The sequence below is a fragment of the Perissodus microlepis genome, chromosome 1 (genome assembly GCF_051167445.1).
Source record: "Perissodus microlepis isolate ML-2025 ecotype Zambia chromosome 1, ASM5116744v1, whole genome shotgun sequence".
NCBI classification, from domain to species: Eukaryota; Metazoa; Chordata; class Actinopteri; order Cichliformes; family Cichlidae; genus Perissodus; species Perissodus microlepis.
The window spans coordinates 30,557,781-30,581,086 of NC_140461.1; the positions used below are offsets into that span (position 1 = coordinate 30,557,781).

The 23,306-nt window shown below is 39.4% G+C and overlaps 2 protein-coding genes across 6 annotated transcripts; one reads left to right on the forward strand and one right to left on the reverse strand.

Annotated features, from left to right (window-relative positions):
* Positions 1–3,890: 3,890 nt before the first annotated feature.
* Positions 3,891–8,739, reverse strand: arl14ep (ADP-ribosylation factor-like 14 effector protein). 2 transcript variants are annotated; one of them, XM_084946794.1, is made up of 5 exons: positions 8,543–8,739; positions 6,867–7,062; positions 6,663–6,788; positions 6,275–6,315; positions 3,891–5,096 (listed from the first exon to the last, which is right to left on the reverse strand). In XM_084946794.1, the coding sequence occupies exons 1-5, from the start codon at positions 8,611–8,613 to the stop codon at positions 4,868–4,870; spliced, it is 663 nt and encodes a 220-aa protein (XP_084802920.1). In that variant the 5' UTR covers positions 8,614–8,739; the 3' UTR covers positions 3,891–4,867. The 2 variants fall into 2 exon arrangements, with proteins under 2 accessions (XP_084802920.1, XP_084802993.1); XM_084946867.1 differs by lacking the exon at positions 8,543–8,739 and adding an exon at positions 7,402–8,030.
* A 2,206-nt stretch (positions 8,740–10,945) lies between these two features.
* nr1h3 (nuclear receptor subfamily 1, group H, member 3) lies at positions 10,946–23,306 on the forward strand. 4 transcript variants are annotated; one of them, XM_084947419.1, is made up of 12 exons: positions 10,946–11,135; positions 11,871–11,970; positions 13,463–13,679; positions 15,661–15,743; positions 16,618–16,860; positions 17,418–17,684; positions 17,846–18,051; positions 18,183–18,362; positions 19,239–19,338; positions 19,771–19,884; positions 20,220–20,314; positions 20,668–23,306. In XM_084947419.1, the coding sequence occupies exons 4-12, from the start codon at positions 15,701–15,703 to the stop codon at positions 20,812–20,814; spliced, it is 1,395 nt and encodes a 464-aa protein (XP_084803545.1). In that variant the 5' UTR covers positions 10,946–11,135; positions 11,871–11,970; positions 13,463–13,679; positions 15,661–15,700; the 3' UTR covers positions 20,815–23,306. The 4 variants fall into 4 exon arrangements, with proteins under 4 accessions (XP_084803545.1, XP_084803465.1, XP_084803382.1 ...); XM_084947339.1 differs by lacking the exon at positions 11,871–11,970 and adding an exon at positions 14,386–14,492; XM_084947256.1 differs by lacking the exon at positions 11,871–11,970.

Sequence of the window (23,306 nt, forward strand, 5' to 3'; positions counted from 1 at the left end):
AGGTGTCAGCTGAGATGATTCAGGCAATCTTGGAGGTTTCAGAGGCATGCCAACTGAGAGGAGAACCGGAAGAGCTGGCTGGACAGCCCATCTTATCTGGCTTCTGAACTTATGATTAAATAAATAGATGCCTTCCAATTAGGAGAAAGCATTGGGCAAATATAGGAAAACAACATTTCTCCACTTCAAAAGGTTAAAGCTACTGTTTGATGTTTTGCTTAATTCAGTTCAATTCTATTTTATTTATATAAAATCGCCTCAAGATGCTTCCTGATGATTCCTGCAAAAGACATGTTGGTTTGACCTCTACAGATATCAACAGCAATTTCTAACTTCGCTAATGGACGTAGGTTTGGATTATTAAACAAAGAATTTGATCCTAGATACAAACTGCATAAATGAGCTTCTACTGAAAGATGCCTGTGTTCTGCCTAAAAGGTATAATGAGGATCTCAATCACTTGGAGGGTGCTCAGGGTAGATATGCCACGCCTCTGCATTGAACAGAGCCAAAAGAGATCATTTGGGTGTTTGACATAGGTGCATGGTCTTAAGTTTTAAGCTGGAAGCTTAATTTTAGTTATGCTTCCCTTTGTATGTAACTCTGTCATCAGCTGGTAATACAAGTAGCTAGAAACATTATTTGAAAATCTTAGAATGCTACTGAGCTCAAAGCATGGATTAATTGTCAATGAATTTTCTTTCTACTGAAAAATAAAAGAAGCTGTTAGTTTACAGGAGCGAAAGATGTGACAGCCCCGTTACTCCATTTTCTCTGTCAACGTCCCAACAGACCTTTGGTCGTCTCACAGCAATGTTCATGGATTTACTTCCAGCCTCTAACTCACTTGGCTCACATCTCCAGTTCGCTGTGAACACTGCAGGCTGCATATCTGCTGACAGATTTCCGTCCGTTCTGGTCACCGGTGTCCTTTAACGGTGGCTTGTTTTTATCCAGTAGCCCCCTGGAGGTTTGCGCTCCGTCCTCACTGATGACCGCCGCAGCCAATATTGCAATAGACATTTTATCAAGTTTACGGATGAGGTGTCATATGGCTTTCTTTGCTCGAGGGAGGAAATGGACACAGTGATGTAGTGGATGGCTACGTCTCGGGCTATGATGAATTTATTTATTTATTTGGATGAAGAATTTTGTAAGAAAACAGGGCAAACCATTTTTAGAAGTTTATGTTTGTGTGTGTTAATGCTAATAGCTGTTAAAGATGCTGAGGTCGGACTCTGCAGATTACTCTATTTTCTGGACTTTAGAGTACTTTAGGAAGTTTCTCCAGTAAACTGTTTTATTGTGCTTTCCAGTAATTGTGTCAGGTTTTAACACCCAGCTTGAGTTGGACTGATATGATTTAATCCGCTAAGAGCACTGATGTGACAGATAAAACTTAGCCAGGCTAGTGGTACTTGCACTAATACTGAAAGACCTTTTGAAAAATGCTCATTTTGACAGTGCTAACCTGGCTGTAGTGTGTAAAATTGTAGTCACTTTTAATTAATATTAAAAGTAAAGTGACCTGACTAATGAGTTACATTGCAATTGAGTGTTTCTTCTTCACCAATCTGGATTTAATCATTAGTTATAATTAAACCTGGCTCTTTAAAAGAGCGTCTTTGGTGCTGTCTACCTCCCCTGCTCCCCAACCAGGCGCAGCAGATTGCCGCACCTCCCTGAGCCTGGTTCTGCTGAAGGTTTTTTCCTGTTAAAATTGAGTTTTTCCTTCCCACTGTTGCCAAGTGCTTGCTCATAGAGGTAATCTGACTGTAGAAATTTCTGTGTACTATTGTAGCATCATTATCTTATAAAATAAAGCACCTTGAGGCGACTGTTGTTGTAATTTGGTGTTATATAAGTACAACTAAATTGAGTTGAAGTGGTTGGAACTTATCACAGCACCAGATGAAAGGGGGTCGGGATTACTGATTACAACTGCAGTGCATATATGGGTGTGTTCATGTTTCTAACAAATACTGTGCCAATCTACCACACACTTGACAGGATTCAAGTCTGAATCCATGTAATGAACCAGCCAACAGACATTGCCATCACTAGATCCACACTGCTGTAAGGCAAAAACAACAACAACAACAACAACAACAAAACATGACTTGACAGCATATATTACGAGCGGGAAATATTCATTCTCAAGAGCTCATTAAACAGGAAACTCGTTCTAAATGAAAAGGAAACTGCTTCTTTAACAAAGTGCTCTGATATCGCTTCTAACATCAAACATAAAGATACCGGCAGCGATGACGAGAGAGCATACAGGTGTCCTTTGAAGACCCATACCTGTATCTGGAGCGTCCTCAGTGTTCTGAGTCGCTGCATAACAAACTGTACTGCATGGGGAAAATAATTCAACTTGAATTTAAATCAGACAACAAAGCTTCACAGGCTGTGATAAACGATGCTTGCATCAACTGTCTATTCTCATGTTTTTATAAATATTAATAAGATTCATTCACACGTACACCTTTAACAGCATTATAAATAAAGACAGTGGTGCTGGTAAATAAAGAAGGGCAGCATGCCTCCATTTCATAACACAGCCTGCAGTGAGATGACTGCACCCTCCTCTCCAAAAAATATGTACAGTAAAAAAAGGACTTGCATTTTATTAGCATGCCCTTTAAAAAGTAAAGTATCCACCGTTGCAATTCTTTAAAGTTCATAGTTTTCAGCCCTTGCTGCCATTGCTCAATCTGTGGTAATAAGAAGAGGGTATGGAGGCGAAGCTACCCTGGGCTGCATGACTCTTGACCTACAGCTGAGCTCAAGGACAGCGGGATGTGTACAAATGAGACATTACTGTCTGAGGAGTTCTGCAATTCTCTTGCCAGCCGGCACGATGAACTGCTGTGTCATGCTGTTGTCTATGGCCTTAGGTCAGTACGAAGAAGGGAGTGAAAAGACTGCTGCTCAAGTGTGTCCGGTCTGTGATAATCAGGCAAAAAGATCATTATGGAACTTAGCATGAATCACATTTTCAAGGGTAATCATTTACTAGTTGGATAACTGATAAAACGTGTACTTAAAAACGAATGATTTGTCGTTAAACAGCCTTTAAGCTAATACCAAAGTGCTCTCTGTAATATAAATAATTAAGACTCTGTGACAAAAAGGTGGGAATACATGTCGGAAGGATTAGTTCCCATTTCAGCGCCGCCTTTGGATGAGCACGGATCAGATATACAATGAGAGCGAAGCCCTGACATTCAAACCTCTGAGAAATTATCTGTCAGTCTAACTCAGGGGGATGAGGAGCTCCGCTCATGAATTTCATTTGTCATCACACTCTATTCTAAGACAGGTCACTGGCTTTATTTTCTTTGTTATTAATGCTTTTCATCTATTCTCATTTTTCTGTCGATAAATGTCTTATCAGCTTGTCAAACATAAAGCAGTCTGGTATCAAAACGATAAAAGGATGATAGAACTGATACTGTCGAGTATGAAGCCCACTGAATTGTGTTGGAAATTTTTATTTAGATATACCTCAGACATATGCTATGAAAAATGGCTGAACCTTTTTGTGTTGACTGTCACATCTATTTTATTTGTAGCCTATAGCACGTTTAAACAACAGACAGTGACTTAGAGACAGGCATATTTACATTCCAGGTCTCCAAAAAACAGAGTTTCAAAATACACGAAAAGCTGAAATGTGTATTCTTTCGTTTTAACTAAATATTGTGGGACGTAATGATTCATCTCATTAATCACGACCCGCTGCTCTCCCCTACATACGCTGCTTTTATAGGTAAAAAATATCAGTATCTGTATCAGCAATACTGGCTGTGTATTTACTTGGTATTGGATTTATACCCAAATTTGCAGTATTGTATTGCATAAGCACTGCGTTGAACCTCAGCAGGTCATTTTTGCAGTCTTTAATAATGCATTAAGTTGCTGCAATGTGATTGTATATATCGTATATATACACACAGACAGAGCTACATTCAGCAGACCTCTTGTGATAAGGGTAGTTCAGCAGCTTTTAATACCAGTAGCCCTCCCTGACACAACCCAAAAGGAGAGTTGTGTTCTGGAATTGAATCAGCGACCATTTATTTGGTAGGTCACTATTTAATCCTCTACACTGCACACTTCCAGAGGCTGAAATTTTTAATGTTTTTCTGTACTCATCCCGCACAAATAAAATAAAAACACACCACTAAATTTAAAAAAAATTAAGGGAACAATTATAGGGAACAGTATAACTCAAAGTCAATTAAAATTCAGGGACATCGATTCGTCCACTTAAGAATCATAAACCATTTTTCATTTCCCCTGCTTTGGTGACAGTGAAATGTTTAAATGAAATGTTGTGTGCCCGACAGGTATTAAGACAAGACGCCCTGGGCGATGACTGAGTGTTCCCTTTTTTTATTTATTTAGGCAGTGTTTTAATATATAATAAATTGGTGACCTTAACTTTATGATTAACTTTAAAACCCTGTTAGCGTTTGGATGATACTATGTCACCATCCCATTCACTGATGTATATGTTACTGACTTCATGCTCCAATCCTCTATACAAACTATACAATGTATACATTACACTCCATACGTTTTCCCCATTTACAAACCAAACTGCTGATAATACTACAGAAAAGTCCTTTTTAAAAATAACATGCTACACTATATCAACAGCACAGACATTAAATATTGAGAAAAAAATCTTTATTTAAAGAAAAGAGAAAAAAAAAAAAAAAAGTTTTCTTCTCCTGTTAGGTTTGTAAAACTTGATAAATATTGTGGATTATTTCTTAAAGAGTGCATCACAGTCTTGAATGGTCCATCAGCCTGATTTGGATATGAAATCAGAGAGAAAGAAAAGCATATCTGAAAACTAAATGGCGAACTTGTTCCGGATGATTTCGCCACCTTCCACTTCCATCTGCTCGTAAAGCCACTTCCTGTCACAGCGGCACTCAATGCCACACTTGCGAGATCCACATTCAGGGCACGGGTAGAAGCAGCCCATGCAGTCCACATCCAAACAGTCACACAAGTCCTTGCCATTGGAGAGCAGTCGCCCTTTGTTGTCGTACACTTTGTTTTTGGCTCCAACATTCTGCCTGCGTGATTCAAGCAGACAACGTCTTATAGAACAGTTGCATCTGGTTTTCTTTAAAGCTTTTCTCTTCTGATAGTTTTGGTCATTTTTTTAAAGTTTCATTCTAAAACTGTCATATAAGAAGGTCATAACTGAATGTAAACCACCTCTTTATGAACCCAATTTAATGCTTATTATGTCTGACAATGTTAATAATACTTAAAAACCAGCCACAGTTCCTTGTTTGAAACACTGGTAAAGCTTTGAGTCAGGAAAAGCTCATCTTCTGAATACACTTATAGGACAGTTACTTGGGGTTGGTCACTATATTTCATGTGTTTTGTCATAAAGTGGTTAAAATTTATACAAAGACTTTGTGTCATTGTTAGATGATACTTAAGGATGTACAAAGGAAAAGTTTAATATACTGCAGGAATGACAGTCTTTGACTGATTGGTTGATTGATTAGATCACACCACACCAAATTCTACAACTTGTGGATGCCAATTTAGCTTATTTCTATCCACATATGAGTTCCTGGCTGCTGTGGCAAAACCCCGCCAACTCATCAATACACACTCTGGCAAATGAGAACGGAAATCTGAGGAATGTCACCAGCAGATGGTCTTAATTTAAGTTTTTTTTTTTTTTTTTTTTGGTTAATGTGTTTCTTCTCCAACAGTCTGCATAAGGGCACAATCACTTAAGCCAGAAAAGGAGAATGTTATCCACGCAGGCATAATTTATGTTCACATCTAATTAGCAAACTAAGTGCAAGACAGTAAAAAAGGATTCATGACAAAAAGAACTTAGTGTTAAGCACAAACAAATGCTTCTACCATCAAACTCAGTGGAGATACTGTATGCCTGCATCCACACAGGGAACGTTTTTATTTTAAAACTAAAACTGATCCCTGTCCAGGCTTGACTTTTAGCCCAATTTTAATAATATTATTCACCAAGAGAAGCCACAACAATGGGAAGAAGAACCATGACAAAAAACAAACAAAGAAAACAGGATGTGAGCCTAGCTGTGATGTTTCGCCTTGCAAACATGCAAACACACAAGAGCATTAGCAGCAACACCAAACTGGATCAGCAAGCATTTCCAAAACGTGTGTGGTAGTGGTAGGTGTAAGCACAATAAAGGTTTCATGCTTTAGAATGCATTTTTGTGGATGTACAGCAAGCATCTCTCACCTGTCTGACAGCTGTTTCGCTCCACGGCCACCTCGTCCACCCTGCAACAATAACAATAACAAAGAAATATAGCTCATGCAGAGATAAATTAGGCCTAAAATAAATAATACACTTTATATTACACATAAAGACAACTGGGGAAAGAGATTTGTGGTTTAATGACAACAAAGAAACTGCTTTATTTCAAATAATCCAGTGGCTTCTGGTTAATATTCTAATACCTCTGATGTTATATCAAAACATCATGGCTTTGTTGCATTTATGCAACAGTTATGACACTTTATTATTATTTTTGCATTTTAGACTTTTAAAAATAATTCTTGAGGGGTAAAAAAGTGAGCACACATTACCCTCCCACAGTATACACAATAGTAAAAGAGACACTCACCCTCATTCCTCCTCTTTTGTCTCTGCGAAGAGCAGCTTCTTTTGCTCTGTCTCTGTCCGCTTGTGTCGTCATCTGATTTGCGACATTTGTCTCCTTCAGGATTACTCCTCTTTTACGCAGTTCAATCTGTGAAATTTACAGTTATCAACTCAAACAAAGAAAGCAGAGTCACCTGTTAAGCATGATCCTGTTGTGAGACCGCACCTTTGAGGAATCCTGTCCTTGGGTGAATATGGTGGGCACCGCATCCTCTCGGAGAAACTGTTTGCCATTGTAGTCTCTGAAGCAGTCTGGCCTAAAGTGCTCCGAACAGAGGCAAGTGTTGGCAGTTGGGATGAAGTTTTTCATCCCAAGGCTGTGCACCCATTTGCTGGCGAGTTGAGGCTTGCTAAGAGGAAACCTGACACACAAGAAAGAGAAGAGATGCTCCAGTCTGCATGCCCTAGTATTCCTAAGCAAGATACTGAACCCTGAGTTGCTCTCAAAATGTGAATGTTAATCCAACACTTTTCCTGGCTTAAAATGAATATTTGGTGATTAACCACAGATGTAAAGAAATTATGGTTCAGCAAAGGTAATTTGGTAGTCTGGGGATGCCAGGCAAGCACATTTGTCTAAGTGCTTTTTTTAGCTAACATTCACACTCCGATGGATGCATCGGAGAGCAATTTGGGGTTAGTATCTGGCCCGAGGATATTTGGCATGCAGACTAGGGGAAGCCAGGAATCGAACCACCAACCTTCCGATCAGTAGGTGACCTGCTCTACCACCTGAGTTACAGCCACCCAACGGCACAAACAAGAGTTTGTTTGTGCCGTTGTTGGTCTGTCAGCCAAGGAGAGGAGTGGAAGTTCTAAAATACAAAGAGCTGAACTGAAAACGAATGTTAGAAACAATGAGCCCTAAGTCTCCACTGCAGTCACTGGCTGAGCTTTTCATGCTGTATATTTTGGATCTTTCAAGTTTTGTGGGGGGACTTTTGCTAATCTTTCCAGCCCGCCTGTCAACCAATCGTTCATTTCCAGCTACGTGCAGTTACAATCTAGGAGGACTGCAAGAAACGTGCACGCAGAGGGATGCATTTGCAGGACCATAAATTACACTTAAGCATGACCTGTCATCATGTACAGTGCAAAGAGTCAGCATTGCCCTACTTAACAGAACCTCCTACAGTTTCCTCTCATCTTTTGCCAACTAAATAAGTTAAATGATAAGATAACTCTCCTTTGGTGAACGACCAAAACCTCAAAACTCTGGTCTACATGGACTTGTTTTACATGCAAGATATTCCAGATTATGTTTTACAAATCTGTAAACTATATCTTTGCTTAAAAGCAGATACTGACCGAGGCATCAACGAGTGACCACATTTATTACAGTAACATTTTATCAAGCTACCAAATTATTATCAACTTACCTTCTATTCACTTCTGAACGCCTTATGTGCAACCGGAATTTGTTAAATAGGTTTATTGGTGTGCTGCATTAACATATTAACACCGTGTACATGTACATAAGCCGTAACCATAAGCAACTAGCTTTAAGTAGATGCTCTTCCTTCAAGAAAACGAAGCTTGAAAAATCAGGAAAGCGGTGAAGTAACTTGCCCAGAAAAAGCCATTACGTTGTACCTGTGTGGCGTCGTGGTGCGGTGTATAATGGTCAGCACCCTCACGTTTAACGTTAGCTAGCTCTGTGGAGCTAATGCTAAGCTAAACCAAGGCAGCTTTTCTTGAAGCTAATGTCCAAACCTTTTAATGTTGCATTCAATCTTGAGGCCAGGATTGGCCGACTGAAAACACACGCACACCAACGCTGTGCAACAATACCGTTGCAAGCTAAAGAGAAACTTTAGCTCCTCCGCTGCACAGAAAGCTTACCTGTAAAATCTTATTTCCGACCCTTTGACAAACTTATTGTTGCATCCTGTTGCCGCACATATAACGGGCATAGTGACTCTCTTTTTTCTTCCTTTTGTCTAAACTATATGACAATACGAATGAAAAAACAAAACAACAGCAGTTTACAAACTTCCTTTCGCCGTCTTCTTCGGTCAAACTACTCGTACTTCTGCTTAAGCTTCCTGTTTCCCATTGGAAGAGTCTGCCCTCTGGCGGCGGTTCATGATATTCACATACATGTAAAACACTGGGAAACAGTCATGAACATGATTGATTTATGCACAATATGAATGGGATGGGAAACAAACTTTGACAGACGGTCATTCGGCTCAAGTTACGTTGATATTCTAAATAAAATAAAATACAATAAAAATAGAAAACACACATGCATATATCACTCAGAGAAATATAGTCACAGCTCGAAAAGTGCAAAAATATCTGTCTTAGATTGCAGACACAACGCAGGAGACTAACGGGACAAACATCAAAAACATTTTCTGTAGGTGCAGAAGTGAGTCAATGAATTCACCACACACACTTGAACTGTTGACAGTGAGTGCAGAATATCCTTAACAACACATTTCCATTTGTTTTGCAATTTTCAATAACGGCCGTGCTTACAGACTAGCGGAACAAGCTGATGAATGACCTCTTATTCCAAAAGTCTGACCCATCCACTATGTGTCCTCCTCAGTCATGTTGGTTACCATGTTAACCAAAAAATTGAAATGACTTTGCCCTGCAATGACTTACGAGTGATATGGGTGTTTTTGATTACCAAATTGAACAAATAAGTGTTACTTATAAGTCAAAGTATAACAGTGGAATTGAGCTGAGCAGGCGCAGTGACTTTATTGGGCATGTTGTAACTCTGAACACTGTCTACATACGCTCTATACCAGGGGTGTCCAATCCCAGTCCTCGAGAGCTACCGTCCTGCAGGTTTTAGATGCATCCTTGTTTTGACACACCTGAATCAAATGAATGGCTTGTTATCAGGCCTTTGCCAAACTTGATGGCATGCTGAAGAGGTAATCAAACCATTAGGGATGCATCTAAAAACTGCAGGACAGTAGCTCTCGAGGACTAGGATTGGGCACCCCTGCTCTATACACTGTGCATACAGAAGGGCGACAATAAAGGGAAACTAGAATACAGGGCTATTTAAGTAGGGTTACAAAGAAAAAATCCCCCAAAGATGGGTGCTCATTTAAAAGTTCAGTGGACCAGAAATAAAGTCTGGTGTACTGAGATGAATGCTGAATACTTGATCACTTCAGCTAGGGGACTTGTGGGTTATTTTACTGGTGTGATATGACCTTCACAGTCACAGCAGGTGGGGCTCATTACAGATTTATTATGGGAAAAATGGAGGGTCATGAGACTTTGTGCTGGATTATGGAAAAGAAAGTGTAATAAGAAAGGGAAAATAGAAGTATGTATAAAGTCTGTGATCCATCCAATTTCTGTAAAATGTACAGGAATAGACCCCATATTTTCTCAGAGTCTTACACATGTATAAGCAGGTACATACGGTATAAAGATGGACTATAAATTACAGCAGCAACCAATACAAACACCAGGTTCCCTCTACAAATTCATCTTCTTCTCTACCTTTCAGCTGCTCCCTTTAGGGGTCATCTGCCTCCATCTCACCCTCTTTCTATCCCCCTCTGTCACACCAACTTTCTGATGTCCTCTTTCACTAAATCCATGAATCTTCACTGTGGTCTTCTTCTTTTAATTCTGCTTCATATTCAGCATCCTTTGTTCAACATTTCCACCATACCTCCTCTGATATATCAAAACCATCTCAGCTTTGCCTCTCTAACTTTCTCTCCAAACTGCTCAACCTGAGCTGTCCCTCTCATTTCTAATCTCATCCATTCTGGTCACTCCCAGTGAAAATCTGAACATCTTCAGCTCGGCCTCCTGTCTTTTTGTGAGCACTGCCATCTCCAAACCATACGTCATATCAGAGCTTATTACCATGTTATAAACCTCCCCGTTCACACTTGCTGCAGTCCTTCTGTTATTAGGTTCCCTGTAAATTTCTCACAGTTTGCAGCATCATCAACCAAGGCGCATTTTACATTATTACAATAATTTATCGGCGTCATATAGAGGGTCCAAATTCAACAATTTCATTTCATTTTAGTTGATTATGAAATCATGAATAAATTCCTAAAGCACAAAAGTTTTTTTTTCCTGTATGTAAATAAATAAATAAATAGGACCTCAATTAAATGTATATATATATATTTTTAAAAAAAATCTGTGTTCTAAAAGTCTATAATTCTAAACACGTAGGCCCTGTGGCCGATTAATGTGCTGGGGCTTTCCGCGCCTGCAAGACCAAATCCGGGATAGAGAAGCCCCCGGCCCCCTCTGCCTGATGAAACCTGCTTCCTGCTGCGGCAGCCGGAGCTCCCAGGGGCCGCTGGATCACATGATAGAACGACGCTGGCTAGCGAGCTAACATGTTAGCTTATGTTGTTAAAGCCCTTGCCAGGAATCGCACACGGACGCAGTAGCCCGACTAACAAGCAACCTCAAAATCCTTAAGTCCTCGGTGAGTCTAAAAACGCAGCTCTGTGTCATTTCTGAACGTTTTTATTGACTCAGAGACGTTAACTTAGCCAAGCTAGCTAAGTTAAACTTGTTTATAGGAAGTTCGTTTGGTGTGCGGGGCTTCTCGGCTAACGTTAACGATACTGGCCTTGTGTGGCTCGACCAAGAAGCTAATCTCACCTAAACACCTGGTTGTTTTGGTTTAATAGCAGTGTTGATGGCATGTTTACCGTTTAACGTATGTCGATGTAAGCTGGCTAATGTTTACAAGCCAAACTTGAGGCTAGCTGTGTGCGTTTGTTTGTTACTACTTAAGTGGCATTAAGCTTAGTTAACTAACTAACTAACTAAGCTAATGTTAGCAGCAAATCTGCGGTCAAAACGGCCACATCACAGTATACCGGTACTGTCAAAACAATACTTGTCATACGTGTTAAGAGTTTTCACTTGCGCTTTCATGTGCTCCTACTATGGTTGCAAAGGGCGAAAAAACAAAAAACTAATGGTACTACTACTAAAGCTACTTTAGCTTGACAAGCCAGGCAGGCTGTTTACTCCCTCATCCCTATATGTGCTTGTTTTCAGTGTGAAAACCCTTTGATGCACCTGCCCCACCCGTAGAGGTGGTTTCACTTGTTTTTCCTGACAAGTGCTGTGTGCAGAGGTGACATCTGTTGCACCTGCTATCTCAGCGGGGTGCATCACATCTTTATCATATCTTTATCATATCTTTTAGTTCGGTGACCTGACTTAATTCCCAACACGGCTCCACCAAAGATTAATCAGAAGAGAAGTATCGAAGCTAAAGAAGTGAAAACATCTGGGTGGATCTGCAAGTGAATACACTTCTTCTATTCTTCTTCCACCACATTGTGTGCGTGTGTTTGTCTGGGAACATTGATTGGTTGTGGAATCTGTGATCCCTGAAAGCACTGACTCTTTCCTTTCACACCAAGATGTTGCTGAGTGCAGTAATCCATTTCTGCTTCACCGTAGAGAGTTGCATCCGTTGTTACTCTGAGAAAGCGATGTTTCCCAGTCGTAGTCATGCTGTCTTCGGACACTGGATTCGCACCTTCTCACGCCGTGTTTTCTCACATTCAGTCTTCCCCGCCACTCTGGCTGCTGACACGCGCAGTAATTTGAATCTTTCTCAGCAGCTTTGTTTGCATATTACTTACCAGTTCACAATCACTGAAGACTCAGAAAGCCCATAATGAACACGGACATTTTTATTAGGGGTTTTAAACTTAAATATGACTAAATGAACAATTTGTTTTCTAAATTTTTAGTATTTAGTTATCTGACTGGCACATGCAAAAATACTAGTTGCTAAATAATCTCACAAGTTTTTTATAAAAGCCTAATTTTGACGCCCATCGATTTTATTTGGCCGCAAATTGTTTATTAAAGAGCAGACTGATGTTTGACTTGCTGGAGTGTAAACGGAGAACAGGTCCTTTCTCTGCTTTTTTTTCTCTGTATTTTATAATACTGACTCTAGATTGATCATCAACTATAAAAGATTATGATGACCAAACCAGGTACAAATCATTATAAGAACTGCATTTTATTTTATTATTTATTGTCTATAAGTTGTTACTGATGGGCGATTTTAGAGTTGCATCGATTCTTTGTTTCTTTTGTGTTTGTTTGTTGGTGCTCTCATTTAATTTCCAACAGTCTGTGAAAACATGGTCAAAGGTGACTGACTGATAAGTTGCAGGGAACATTGGACTTTATCTGCGAGACGAGAGCCTTAAGGTCACATGCAGATAGGAATTGTTACAGCAAAAGACTGTTAATTCACGCGGGAGACCACGATGCCCTCGATCATCGTACATTTTAACTAGTAAATCAACTAAGCTTAGACTTGTATGACCAGAATAACACATCATAATCAACATATTCTGAATATCATTCATTTCAAACCTCAAACCCCCAGGTTAGGCTTTTTTGTCCTTAATGAAATGACCCTGAATTGGATAAGTGGAAGAAAATATATGGATGAGTGATAATTCACTGTTTTATGTTAGAAAATATTTTTTTCTAATAAGCTGTGTGGCATTTTTGTGAGGGAGGTTTAGAGTGGTGACAGAGAGGACAAGTAGATGCTATGTTTTGACAGAACTGGAGAAAAATGGAGTAAGAACCTTGTAAAGATTGAAAATGGGTGGCTCTAATACTTGGAGAAAAAGAATCGAACACCACAACCCTGTGTGGATTTAAGAGCTGTGCAAATGACCAATAGTAACCTATGGTGTTCCCTCTTTCACCTCCCTCCCTCCTCCCCGTCTCTCTGTGTGTTTTCCCTCCTGTCTCCCATAGGGCATTGTAGAAAGGGACTTGTCTTCTTTCGTACTTGCCCTCTTCAAGATATCAAGTCATTAAACTTCTGCCCAACAAGTCACAGGGGTTTTGGCATCCTTTTAAGGATCATCAGGCGAGCTAGTCCTTAGCATCACCGCAGAGATATCAGCAGGCTGAGGTTGTGGACTCTAATGGGAAAGATGGATAGGCGATAAATAAGACACCAGATTCTGAGGTAAGGTCATTCCACCGCTGTGCCTGTCACAGTCGGTCTCGCAGTTCAATTCTAGCTGATAAGAGCTTTGAGTCAAAGTGTCGTTGACCTTGTTTTTCTTTATCATTAAACCAAAGCTGCATTTTCAGTGAGGAAACTGTTAAGTTCCAAAAAGTAAATGTTAGAAATTGCCAGAATGCTTTGAAAGGCAAACTTGATATTATTCATACATAGCCTCATTTTAGTGCCATTAGCCAACATGGTGTAACAATCACAAATGCTATCATGGAAATGTTACCAAAGCCTCTTTATGCCAACAGAAGTTTTGTGTTCATTATCGTTTAGCTTAACTGTTAGGAACAATAAGATTTTACTGGTTTCTTTGGGTATGTAAAAGCTTATCAGTGAGACTAGGAACATTACTGCCATAATAGCTGTGTTCTTTGTTTCATTTTATTACAGGCTTTCCCTTTAATTTTTGAACTGGCATAACCCCAACAGAGTTATGTAATTTCAGTCACATATATTCACAGTTTCATTCTCTTTTCTCTGTCTTTCTTTATCTTGTTGGAAACATGGGGAACTTTAAAATGCACAGAAAGGCTTTATGATACTTGTATGGAAAAGTACTACTGTTACACTGATAAGTACAGATGTTACTACATAGTTATACCAACTAGAACACCTACCTGCATGTGGGTTTTTTTTATGTTATGAAATCTTGCAGGAGTGGTTGCCGAGTCCTTATCACCATTTATGAAGCAGGTGGTTTGCAGAGTAACCAGTTTTTGAGGTTGCAATGCCACAGAAAGGACCTGCACCAATTGGCATACTGTGAGTTTCCATAAATTTGATGCCTATGTCTTTTATGCTCATTACTTTCTGGCTATAGTAGACCTTTACAGTCTTTATTCCAGTCACTGAGCATATTACATCAAATAAAGTAGTTTAAGTTGTCGAGTAATTCATGGTTTACTAATTGGTTAGTTTATGCACTACATTTGTGTTGGGGAGGTAGACTAAATATCAGAAGCATCCTTAAATGTAAGGCAGTAAAGTTCAAAATGTCATCAGCTACAGCCTCTGAAGTGAACCAAGAGTGACCGTAGTTGCTTTAAAAACATTTCCAAAAAAGGATTATAATAATTTTTTTTAATTGTAGGATTGAATAATGAACTGCATTAGATGTGCAGACAGAATACAGTTCTGTATCATGCCGTGTGACAAAGATGTCAGAAAGTTTGAACATTATCGTTTTTATTTGTCACAAAAATAACTCGGCCCTCATTTCCAAACTTGCTTGTTTTTTGTAGGCTGGTTAAGAACAGCCAAATAGCCTCCTGCTGATTCAGTTTCCTGAAATGTATCCATATGTGGCACATGACATGCTTTCATTTCTGCTTTTACATCCAGTTGGCTTTGCTGTATGCACATCTTTATAGCCAGGCTCCGAGTGGCCAGAACTACAAGCCTTGATCTATTTTAATTCTTTCTAAGAACTGTGTTATGCTGCGTAACAGCATAATAATCCACTTGTCATCGATATCTTCAAACCACATCCTTATTTTCTTAATTACACACCCAACCAAGAGGTTTCAAGAGAACTAAGTGTGTTTCTCACACTTGACTGTTTTGTAACTCTGTGGCATAGCTCTACCAGAGTCACTCACACTTAAGTATGTTTCAGGTGGTTGCTAACATGTTGTCTGTGAAACTCTCTTTTTAGAAATGCTTTGTAGCCACAACAGCTGACTACATGGGTTGCACAGACTGTATATTTAAAGAAGACAATACATTTCCGGAAATTAAAGTCTGTCATCAGAACAGACTAAACTGTCTTTTTTTTGTTTTTAACCTGCATTGAGACCCTTAAGCTGTCCTTGTCAGTCCAAGGGGGCTCTTACCCATATTTACGGGTAGGATCCAAGGAAAAACTTTGCTTCAGAGGATTTTGTAGTGATAGTAACTTTTAGCATAATGTCCTGTTGTTTTCATTTCGCAGGTACGTGTTGATTTCGTAATGACAAGCTGCTGTGCAGAAGATGTCCACGCTGTCTGTGACTGATATCCCAGATGTTGGTCATGGTAAGAGGAACGATCTCTGTCAGTCCAAAGTGAGAGATTTACCTGAGCAGGAGCCAATTCTTCCGATACGTGTCATTGTTAGATTATGCCATGAAGTATATGAAGTACTTGCTCTACATTCCAAGAGTGGGTATAAAAGATTTTTTTATATTGTATTATCTTTTTATTTTAGTGGGGAGAGAGCCCTAAAAGAAATATCCTACTTTATAATAAATGCAGTTTGTGCATTTCTCAACAAATAATACTAAAATAATTTAGTGAAATAATAAGTAATTTATCTATTTATGTTGCTTATCTTTTATTTTAACTAGTCTTATTTAAGCTTACTATGCAAGTTTTTGCTGCATACCTCAGCCATTTACAGTTGTAATAGTCTCTCCTTTCCCTGCTCTCACCTCATACACGTGTGTCACATATGGAGATGAGCTGCCAAAAGGCAGGTGATGTGTAATTAAGTTATTTTAATTGCAATAAAAACTTCCAAACTAGTGTTAGATCAAAAATAACTCGAGTGACAGCGAGAAAGGGGCAGAGACGCATTGATTTCAGAACTTTTTAGTTGTGACATCTCAGACACACCCAGAGTTTGCAGTTCAAGTGAAAAGCTTTTGGCTTAGGAAGTGCTGTTAGCTTCCTTTATCCTCTCCCGTAGCAAATGGTCCAACATGCCCTTTTAAACCCAGCACAGAATACATTGGCCCTTTCTCACCAGGTCATAATTTACCGTTGAATCTGTGATTGCTGCATCATGTTGTATATGTTTTTGTGAACATGGCTGTTTATGTCAGACAACTGTCAAAATAAAGATAAAGACGAGTGGAACGGCCTTGGACGATGCTTATTGTTTTCGCTGTGTTTGTCTCGTCTCTCTCAGATGAGAGTAAGGTGTTTGATGGGGCCTCTGAGCTGCAGCTGGACTGCATGGTTGAGGAAAGCAGTGGAAGTACCACAATGAAGCATGATGGCCTGCTGTCACTGACTGACCTCTCCCACCCAGACGATTTCCCCGTCCCCCCTCATAATGGCCCCTCGCTGGCTGAGATGAGCAGCCCTCTGCCAGTAGAACCAAATGACATTAAGCTGGATCCAGCTGCAGGTGACACATCTGCAAGCACAGGTGAGGGGGGGTACAGCTTTCAGATGACTGCAGTAGGAACCATGCATGTTTTAAAAGTTTGTTTCAGCAAACCTGAATTAAATACATTGTTTTTAAATGAAAACAATGCTCTTCTGTGAGTTGGTTATTAAGAATTGGAGGGTGGGAAAAACAGTGTCTTTGTATTTGTCACTATTGTAAATAGTTGAGTGGAAAACAGGACCTAGTTGTTAAATACAAAAATTAGAAAAAGGCATGACTAAACTTGCCCATCTCAGTTATGGCTGTTTGTACTGCAAGTGGAGTGACAACTTCCACAGACCAGTATAACCAGTATTATTTCCTTCTGATCTCTTGATGTTAGGCATGCTTATTCTATAGTTTGACCTTTATGATGAGTCAGTAACGTTGAGTGTGTTTATTCTGTTCTATTTTGGTTTAGATACAAGGCCTAGAAGTAACCATCGTTTCTTGAAAGGAGCATACATAACAGACTGCTTCTGAGAAACTATCTAAACTAAACCCAGATCATTTTCTTGAGTTCACATTGGTGTCATATCTCTTTCATTTGTGTGTAGATGGTCAGCCAGTGAAAAGAAAGAAGGGGCCTGCTCCAAAGATGCTGGGCAACGAGGTGTGCAGTGTCTGTGGCGACAAGGCCTCTGGTTTCCACTACAACGTGTTGAGCTGTGAGGGCTGCAAGGGCTTCTTTCGGCGCAGCGTCATTAAAAGTGCCCAGTACTCCTGCAAGAACAATGGTCGTTGCGAAATGGACATGTACATGCGCCGCAAGTGCCAGCAGTGCCGCCTGCGCAAGTGTCGGGAGGCGGGGATGCTGGAGCAGTGTGAGTGTCTGTACGCCAAATGAATCAGAGATGAAGAAAACTTGCAAACCCACATGCAATGTTGGCATGTGGGTTTCTAGCCAGAGTGCAAGTCGTGACAATGAAAAGAAACTCTTTAATTAGCTTGAGCTTTAGGATGTGCATCTTCTTTTGACCTGTAGGTGTGCTTTCTGAGGAGCAAATTAGACTGAAAAAGCTGAAGAAGCAGCAGGAGGAGGAAACGGCCCGCACGTCCACGGTGGTCACACCCACCCCTCCTCAGGAAGCAGCCACACTGGATCCACAGCAGCAGGAGATGATTCAGAAGCTGGTGGCTATGCAGAAGCAATGCAACAAGAGGTCTTTCCTTGACCGACCAAAAGTGACGGTAAGTGTTTCAGAGGGGAGTTGGAGCTGAAATGGCAGCAGCTATAGAGACAATGTCTCAAATGCTGAGGCGGGTCTGTCTCAGAGTCAGACTTATCTCACTACTGTATATTTACTGTTAATGTATTCCAGCCTTGGCCACAGAGTCAGGATTTGCAGAATCGAGAAGTGCGGCAGCAGCGGTTCGCTCATTTCACTGAGCTGGCAATCATGTCAGTCCAAGAGATTGTGGATTTTGCTAAGCAGCTTCCTGGTTTCCTTGAGCTCACAAGAGAAGACCAGATTGCTCTTCTGAAGACATCTACTATTGAGGTCTGTTGCTAGTGTGACTTTTGTTAAATTGTACCCATTACACTAACTAGAGGGGGGGAAATGGTATCTATCTTTTACTGGCCCTTTTATGAAAAGATTTAAGACGCCTCATTATGAGCCCATTTTCTTTGGATTGGCTGTCCATTGCTTGATTTTTAACTCGGCCCCTCTAAGAATAGCTACCTTGTTGTCTTGCCTCTGTGAATAATCCACAACCAAACTCTAAACATACTAAAAATACTTTAGCATTTCCATTTCATTTTGGCAAGTACTCTGTGATTCAGAGGTGGGAGTAAACACAAGTGCAAGTCTCAAATCTTAACTGTTAAGTATCAAGCAAGCAAACTCCAAGTTACTCCAGTGAGAATTAAACACGTCAGAAAAAAATTCTGCTGATCTTTCGGTTCAGCTGTTTTCAGTGTTACTAGAAATTGTTGCAGCCGACGGTCTTATAAGCCTTCTGATCTAGTATTTGTTTTCTGTGGCAGTAACAAACCCTCAACAGAGCCCAGTGCTCGAAAATAGTAATATGATCAGTATATTTCTGAAAGGAAAGCTCTGTAGTGAAAACAATTAATAGTATCCAAGGATGACTACAGTATACTTTAACATTGCTTATGATGAGCAAACCCAAAATACTTACCAAAGCAAATTTAGTTCAAAAAGAAGAGCAAATAATGACTCATAAGATACATATTCTGAGCAAATTCCCTTCTGCTTTTGATTAATAACTGTGAATCTGTAGTGTACAAACTGACTATTACATTTTCATTGTAATATGGCAACAAATAGTTTGTGTTCTCTTTTGAGTAAGTACAAAAGTTAAAGGCTGGTGTAGTTGAAAGACAAAAAAATATGTTTTTTTCTCTTTCTCAGATTATGCTGCTTGAGACGTCTCGGCGATACAATCCTGCCATTGAAAGCATTACATTTCTGAAGGACTTCAGTTATAATAAGGAGGATTTCGCCAAAGCAGGTTCATTTGTTCATTTCGACCTACCAAATAATTGTTTTTATTACTTAACCAGAGTGTGTGCATTTCATCTGTCAGAATCAAAATGTCTTTATGATGACAAAAATTTAAGTGCAGTACTTATAGTGTTAAAAAGGAGAAACAATATATACAAAATTCAGCACATGTACGCCAGTCCCTGCATTCACCTTATTGCACCAGTCCCATCAGTAATGATTAAAAACTCTGCTTTAATTGCATCTAATGCTTTAATGGTTGTATCAATGGTTGCCTTCTAGCAGAAAGTCAAAGATTACAGAGATGTATAGAAAATATGTTTTCATATGTTCCCTTACCGTGAAAATGCTCATATCCACAGCGTGCAGTTGCAGTGCGTTTCTATTTGTAACATGACATTTTATTTCCTCCCTCCTCTCTCCACTCTTACCTCCTCAGGGCTTCAGTTTGAATTCATCAACCCCATCTTTGAGTTTTCAAAAGGAATGAATGACCTGCACCTGGACGAGGCCGAATATGCTCTGCTCATTGCTATCAACATCTTTTCTGCAGGTCAGAATTTATAAGCTACACACCCTTCTCATAGTGAAAATGCTTTGAGAACTAATCCTTCCCTTTTTAGTTCTGAGGGAGAAATGAACTGTTTGCATTTGCAGATTGAGCATTTTTTCCCCTCAGAAGGCTTTCTTCGCATTTTACCAAAGTAGATCTTTTTTTTCTCCATAAACAAACAGGAGAGATTAATGTGTGTGTGTGTGTGTGTGTGTGTGTGTGTGTGTGTGTGTGTGTGTGTGTGTGTGTGTGTGTGTGTGTGTGTGTGTGTGTGTGTGTGTGTGTGTGTGTGTGTGTGTGTGTGTGTGTGTGTGTGTGTGTGTATTTGCTTTCAGATCGGCCAAATGTGCAAGATCATGATCTGGTGGAGCGGCTGCAACAGCCCTATGTGGATGCACTGCGCTCTTATATCATGATTAAGAGACCAAATGTAAGCACCAGATATATCTGTAGCTTTTTCTTCTGTTACAGACTGAACGTCAGTATAATCAGGCTGTCATCATCACAACAAGCACATTAGGTCATGACTAAGGTCATATTGTATTGTTGAGACTTGTAGGGGGTTTGAACTGTTAGAAGAGCAGTTGTGTGCTCGATAAAGCTGAGTGGTAAAAGTAATCAAATGTAGACCACATATTGTTATCTAAAAACAGCAACAATTATACATTATCAGCTGAGTTGATAATAGGTATTTGTGTGTTTTCACACACATATTGTGAAATGATTGTGTGTTTGAAAGGCGTTTTGGAAACTATTCATTTATTTTTAAATGAACTTCCTTAGGATCACTTGATGTTCCCCCGCATGCTGATGAAGCTGGTGAGCCTTCGTACACTAAGCAGCGTCCACTCGGAGCAGGTTTTTGCCCTTCGCCTCCAGGACAAGAAGCTTCCCCCGCTACTATCTGAAATCTGGGACGTCAATGAGTGACTGCAAACTTGATGTCACACTCCGTGGCTTTGTTAAGCCTGAGACAGACATTGCATCCAGCAAGATCACTGACTCCTTTCTGACGATCTTGTCAAGGACTGGTTGTTTTCTTTTTCATGAGGAAGGGAGAGCAACGCTGCCCTTTGCTCTCAGACTGCTATATGGCTTTGTGTTCCTAAGAGGAACATGAACGCCTACTTTTCTTTGAACCTTGCTTTTTTTTTTTTTTTTTTTGTTTTGTTTTTCTTCTTCCATGTAGATACTGACGTGATTGTGGTTAAATACCAGCATTCGGCTCTTTAGCCAGTTATCTCTGATTTAATATTTGTTGAACGTTTTGTCAATCTCTAGTGCGGTTTTTATCCTTTTCCTCTAACAATAATAATCAACAGGAACTGAGCAGGTCTTGGCTGTGGCTGTTTCAAATGTCAGGATTACAGTCACACATTCAGTTAAAATGGTGATATTTGCATTTGTGCAATAGAACGGGGAAAAGATGGGCATAATCAGACCCACGACAGCTTTTCACTTTATTGACATTAGGTTAAAATATAGGCCATTTGGTTGATACGTAATATGCATTTTAATATGGCAGCAAATAGATTTTTGTTCCCTTTGGAGTAAGTACAAAAGTTAAAAGCTGGTGTAGTTGCTCAGGTAATGTGAAGTAGACCTCTGAGAACTGGAGGCTCCTTTAATATCTATTAGTTTAATAGATTTACTTTAGTTTTTCCAGATGAATAAGGGACCTTTTTGGTCGTCTATAGAAGCCCATTACAGTTAGTGTAAATTGTATATTTATTTACATTAAAAATAAAAAATGCAAAGCTTATCCTCAAGATTGTACAATCACATGCTAACGCACAAGAAAGTACAACTCTGCAGGTGACTAGTAGGCTGGGCCCTTCACAGGAAATGGTGTGTTTTGTTTTGTTTTATCACTCAGTGCAATGGTACCCTGAAATACAGGCGGTATTGTCTTTAAGATGTAAGGAAAGATGAAATTTCAGTTTGGCAAAGTCAATCTACCATGTCTCTGAGCCTTTTTTTGTTTTCCCCAATGAGAAAACCCCTTTTCTGTCAAAGTTGCATTCACAAATAAATGAAAAGTTTTGGCTTGATTAACACCATCTTTGTAACTGTGTAAGTGAAATGTAATTTGTGATTTCGCTCTAGCATTTAAAAGTGTGTCAAATGTTTGAGCAGAAAAGGAGACGTTTTGTGACATTTTATTTTTGATAATCTACTATGTAACTAATACGGAGGACAATAAATGTCAAGCTGAATTTCTAGTTAGAAAGCTAACTTGATCTAAAGGTCTGTAATAGTGTGAGTATCTTCCTTGAATGGGTACTCAACATCAACAGCTTTAACCGGTCAGATTTTGGGAAACCTCACTAAAAACATGTACCAAAATCTTTATTAACAGGGAGCAGGAATCAACAGGAAAGAACTACTTTACTAGAGATATATATGTTTTTCTTATTGCTGTGTTTCCCATGCCTTGTCCTGTGCGGTGTAACACTGAAATGCTGCATAATGGATGATAAAGGACTGCCAATGGAAATCCATAATTGTGAAGTCTGTTTTCTCTTCCTATGTTGAGGCAAAATGGCTGCAAATTGGGACAGTTTAATGGCTTTGCAGTCTGTTTTACAGTAATTTAATTACCTCTGTAGCCATTACAAGATGTCAAGGTTAGATTTCTCAATAACTGTAGATGTAAAATGCAGTTTGCTCTGCCCTAACAAACAATTTCTATTATTTCAGCCGGGAGGTCGTCCAGAATCATGGTTTTTTTTAGCATGTTTTTGGGGACCTTTTAGCTAATAAATTCCATCAGACGGCTAACGTGCTGGTTAAATGGGACATTACACCTGCTACACAAATGTCACACAGGCACAAGTAGTCTCTTCAAAATTCACTTTATTGCACATTAGATTTTTGTCCAAAAGCACTTGCTGGTGGACTTGATGTTTAATTATTTGAATTTTTGGTTGTTAAGCTTGGATTGTGTAACCAAACGGACCCCTTTTTTTTTTTTTTCCTTTTTTTTTTTTCTTTTTAACTTTATCGCCATATTGACCAATATGTCTGTATTGTATAATATTAGCTTAAACTGATTATCTCTCCCATGTTCAGCTCATGCTTTTAATAAAATTGGCTTTGTTTATTAAAGTGTTCCTGTGAACCACCATGCACAGCATCGGGAACCCCGAAACTGACAATATTATTTTCCACTTTATTTTTAATTTTATTTTTTTTGCTTTCCTGCCTGTGACATGTAAGGATGTCTTGTGTGAAAATGATATATTGATATACTAAATTAATGACAACTCTAGTGATGGTTTTAAAAAAATAGTGATGACAATAATTAATTGGTGAATTAACTCCCTAGTTTGTATTTGCCTTTGACATCGTCTATGACGTGGCCTCTATGACAACTTGACTTTTATGTTTCACCATGCTGATTAAATGATCTAATGATACAA

Bases quoted from the DNA above. Each gene is read 5' to 3' on its own strand.
- nr1h3 (XM_084947419.1), top strand. From the start codon at position 15,701: ATGTCCACGCTGTCTGTGACTGATATCCCAGATGTTGGTCATG. The intron at 16,861-17,417 runs GTGAGGGGGGGT...ATTTGTGTGTAG, and splicing joins TGACACATCTGCAAGCACAG to ATGGTCAGCCAGTGAAAAGA. The intron at 17,685-17,845 runs GTGAGTGTCTGT...TTTGACCTGTAG, and splicing joins GGCGGGGATGCTGGAGCAGT to GTGTGCTTTCTGAGGAGCAA.
- arl14ep (XM_084946794.1), bottom strand. From the start codon at position 8,613: ATGCCCGTTATATGTGCGGCAACAGGATGCAACAATAAGTTTGTCAAA. The intron at 7,063-8,542 runs GTAAGCTTTCTG...CTTGTGTGTCAG, and splicing joins TCGGAAATAAGATTTTACAG to GTTTCCTCTTAGCAAGCCTC. The intron at 6,789-6,866 runs GTGCGGTCTCAC...TAAATTTCACAG, and splicing joins AAGGACAGGATTCCTCAAAG to ATTGAACTGCGTAAAAGAGG.